The 3,980-nt window shown below is 55.7% G+C and overlaps 1 protein-coding gene across 1 annotated transcript in view; it reads right to left on the bottom strand.

Annotated features, from left to right (window-relative positions):
- Nucleotides 1-1,108: 1,108 nt before the first annotated feature.
- NOL12 (nucleolar protein 12) overlaps nucleotides 1,109-3,980 on the bottom strand; it is a 4,681-nt gene continuing 1,809 nt past the window's right edge. The window contains exons 2-6 of the mRNA XM_019664549.1: nucleotides 3,828-3,933; nucleotides 3,510-3,558; nucleotides 2,839-2,981; nucleotides 1,942-2,039; nucleotides 1,109-1,511 (exon numbers count right to left, since the gene is read on the bottom strand). Of these exons, the coding sequence (XP_019520094.1) occupies nucleotides 1,346-1,511; nucleotides 1,942-2,039; nucleotides 2,839-2,981; nucleotides 3,510-3,558; nucleotides 3,828-3,933 (562 nt within the window). The 3' untranslated portion in view covers nucleotides 1,109-1,345. The remainder of the gene's footprint in view (nucleotides 1,512-1,941; nucleotides 2,040-2,838; nucleotides 2,982-3,509; nucleotides 3,559-3,827; nucleotides 3,934-3,980) is intronic.

The raw sequence follows: 3,980 nt of genomic DNA, 5'->3' as shown, positions 1-3,980 counted from the left end.
GCATTCCCATGCCCAGGTGTGGCCTTCAGACCCGCATCAGCCATCGTCAGGTATCACCAGATGGTGGGTTTGATGGTGACATGGGAGAGCGCCTGTCCACCCGCAGGCACAGCCTAACAGAGCCACTGTTCCTGAGCCTGCCCAACGATGGGGCGGGGCTGCTCCTGGCAGGCCCTCCATGGGGTCAGTGAGGCAAAGGCCTGCCCTGCACACCAGCTCCCTCTCCTCCAGGAGTCTCCCCCATCCCAAGGCCACAGACCCTAAAGCTGTGCTCCCATCACAGCACTTCTGTCACCTTGACCATCTCTCTCACTAGTCCATGAGCTTTGCCAGAGATGACAGCACGTCTTACATCCCTTTCCGTCCTAGTGTTAGGGCCCAACACGGCTCCCCTAATCAGGGTAAAACAGAAAATCCCTGCGCTCTGGCCCAGAATCACGAGCCAGTGAGTGGCAAGGGGTGAGGTGGGGGTGGGGTCATCTGACAATGTTCCAGAACAGCGCTCTGGTTATCCTTGCTGGTGCCATAGCTACCTGCCACAGGAAGGGACAAGGCTGGCTTTCGTCGGCCCTGAAGCCACACCTGAAGATCTGTAAGGAGCACGAAGAAATGGCAGCCTTGCAGAACACCAGCAGGCCTCCTGAGGGGTCTGCTCAGAAAAGGCCACACTTTCAGGTGAGCTGCATCTTCTTTAAAAAGGGTCAATCACTGCTTGCTTCTGGGAGCTGCTGGAAGCCTGGGAAACTGCCCCATTTGGGGGGTGGGGATGTTCCAGGACTCATCCGCTTCCACCATTTCAATTTTAGCTGAGGTGTCAAAGGAGGCCAAGGAGAAGGGACAGGCCCAAGTCAGTGAAGGGCAGAGCCTGGCACTGCTCACCCATCTGCTCCGGCTGCCCGCTTTTCAGAACACCAGGTAGACCCTGGATTCTACCAGTGGTTACACTGGTCTGCTCCCCTGGTTGGGGGGCCCAGACCTGACGCTGCCTTTTCGTACCTACAGAGAAAACTGCTGGAGGGTGAGGGTGGACCCACTCTCCTACCACCCCAGAAGCCTGCCCTTGGCGCGTGGCATCGGGGCCAAAGACAAACCAACCATTTGCACTTAGTTTCACAAATCTGATGAAGGGCCGGTAAGGTATATATTTGGGAGGATGCTCCAAATTTGGTCCTGAGGGTTCTTCCTGAGAAAGGCCGGTTCTCAGCTGCCTGCTCCTTCTGGAGTCCAAGCCCCAGGCCAGAGAAGTGCTGGTCTCCCACCTCGGTGCAGGCTGGGTTATGGGGACAGCCAAGCAGACAGGACAGGTCCTTGCAGCCTAGGCTGGGGCCTGGTCTGCTTCTTGAGCTCACTCTCCATTGTGCCCGGCTCTGCCAGTCAGCCGGCGGCGCTGGGTCTTGCTGGTACGAGTGGCACTCGGGGGCTTCTTGTTGGAGTCCTGCATCCGTCGGGGATGTTTCCTCTTGACCCTTTTGCGATTGTGTGCATGCAACGATGCCGTGAGAGAGGAGATTCTGTGGGAGGGTGGGAGGCTGGTGAGGCTAGGGCCTCAGTTTACCCTGGGGAATAGGGCATAAGTGAAAGGTTGGGTTGGGGATGACTGATGGCCCAGCTCATGAAGGGGAAGTCAGGACAGGCCCCAAATACTGGGAGTACCAAGTCCATTCCAAAGGCAGCCTGCTCTGACCCCAGAGGGCCTGCCAGGTCCTCAGCTCAAAGACAGGAGGGTTTTTACTCAAGAAACAAAGGGCACCCAGGGTTGGCCATTTTGGGGAGATGGAGGTGGGGGACTGTGAGGAAGGATTGAGGACCACTTGACAGGCAAAGCAGAAGGCTGCTCTGGGCCCCACATCACCCCCTACAAGCCAGCGGGAGGTGGCTCTGCAGGCCGGGTCACCAAGGCCAGCCATGCAGAGTCGTAGGGGAGGACAGGCCAGGGCTCACCGCTGGGATAGCAGGGGGTCTTTGGACTTCCTCGGTAAGGCTCTGGTTGGCTTCTCCATGGATGACACCTCCTCCTCAGACCCGTGCCTGGTCCCTTGCTAAAAAAGCACAGGACAAGGACTGTCACAGAGAGCAGTGGATTGGGAGGCCTGAGTCAGGGCTCAGAGAAGGCCGTGTGTGTCCTGGAGCAGTGATTACACAGGGGAGAGCTGTGTTTCAGAGTCCCCCACTGCCTCAGCTTCCAATGGACACTCACCACGCACAGATGAAAGAACTCTAAAATGGGAGAAGACTCTGCATCAGAACTTTCAGAAGAATGAGTACAAAATAGATGAGTATGAGATGTGATAAAGCGGTTGCTCCAGGACACTGTAACCAGCCATGATAGGAAATGTGGTTTACCTTGTAACTGTTTATATACATGTGTATAAATTCCTACACAATCCAGACACAGCTTTAACTGAAACAACTTAGTGTGATGCTTTCCAATATTTTCAGTGATATTCTGTTCTATTTTTATTTTATTTTTTTTAACGTTGGTCAAAACCTGCTAATAACTTACAACCGATACGTTGAAAACTCATTGTCGGTGCACACAGACGAGCCTTGTGTTATTGCTGCTTATGCAATGGGAACAATCACAATAAACAGCTATCATAAGTGTTTCTTGTGGGTTCTTTTAACCTCACAGCAATCTGACAAGGTAGGTGCTACCATCAGCGAACCTCAGTTTACTGATGAAGGGAAGAGGCAAAGCAAAGAGACTTGCCCAAGCTCCCACAGCCGCTCAGCGATGGAGATGGCCTCCGAGGCCCCTTGCGCTGGAATGTCCATGACTTAACCCAACAAGCCAGTCTGCCCGTGTCCCTTCTTCTCCAGACTGGGAGTGACACCCACCTCAAGCTGGGGCAGTCCGAGCAGCCGGGAACCCGAGAGGTCCAGGTCGCTGATGGTGGTCACGGTGACAGTGTGGTTGGGGTGGTCGTACTGCACTGTTTCTGTCTTTGCTGTCACCAGCCGGTCCAGTTCATCTGCCTCCTCTGTGCAGGGTGGGCACAGAACTGGGCCTCAGCCCCAGGGCCCAAGAAACCAGGCTCTAGCCCTTCCCAATCCTGGAGCGTAAGGGCCCCCTGTCCTCTATGGGAGAGTATCCAGGAAGTCACCAGCTCCAGAGCCTGCTTGCCAGGAAAAGTTGTAAGTGATCCAACTCTTCCTTTCATCCTCCAGGGAAACCTCAGACCACCTGGCCCCGCCTGGGACATGCCCAGTGTGACACCAGGAGCTGCTGCCGCCCCTTCCCCTCTTCCCCGGTCCTCCAGGCCTCAGAAACTGGGCTGTCTTCTCAGGATTGGTTTACCAAGAGGTGTGGGTCTCCTCTTTGTCTCTAATCCACTCATATTTAGAGGTACCTGAGGACCACCCTGGCCCCCAGGTCACCACCAAGGCCCCTAGAGCTAAGGACGTCAGCTTCTGTGCAGCCCTCATACCCCTCCCCTCCCACCCACCAAGGGATAAATAAACCCAGGCCCACTGGCTATCCTCCAGGTCAGGACAAGGACGGGGCTTACCCAGCGCCTCCTCTCTCTCTGCCAGCATGTTCAAGTATTCTTGGTGGCGCTGAAACCAAAAGGTTAGAGAACACAGTGAGTATGGCCTCTCGGCCCCACCTCAGGTGGGGCACTGCTCACCTCCAGGGTGAGTGAGTGAAAAACCAGGCGATTCCACCCTATACTTTCCCTAGACCTGGGCCCACAGTGTCTCTACCTGTACGAACTGTTCCCCAGGCCTGCTCACACCTCTCCTCATCCCTGCAGATGCCCCTATTCAGGCCATCCAAGGCTGCAAGTCCCCTGGGAGTCAGACTCTCCTGCCCTCCCGCTCTGCACCTCCTCCCGGAGCTTCTTCTGCTCCTTCTTGAGCCGCTGCTTGATCTCCTCAATGGCTGCCTTCTTCCGCTCCACCTTCCGCTTGTGGAAGCCTGTCAGGTACTCCCTACAGGAAAGAGGCAAGCGAGACTCAGGAGATACACGGAAAGAAAG

This window comes from Hipposideros armiger, unplaced genomic scaffold (assembly GCF_001890085.2).
Source record: "Hipposideros armiger isolate ML-2016 unplaced genomic scaffold, ASM189008v1 scaffold_426, whole genome shotgun sequence".
NCBI lineage: Eukaryota > Metazoa > Chordata > Mammalia > Chiroptera > Hipposideridae > Hipposideros > Hipposideros armiger.
This window is presented reverse-complemented; position numbering and strand designations above follow the sequence as displayed.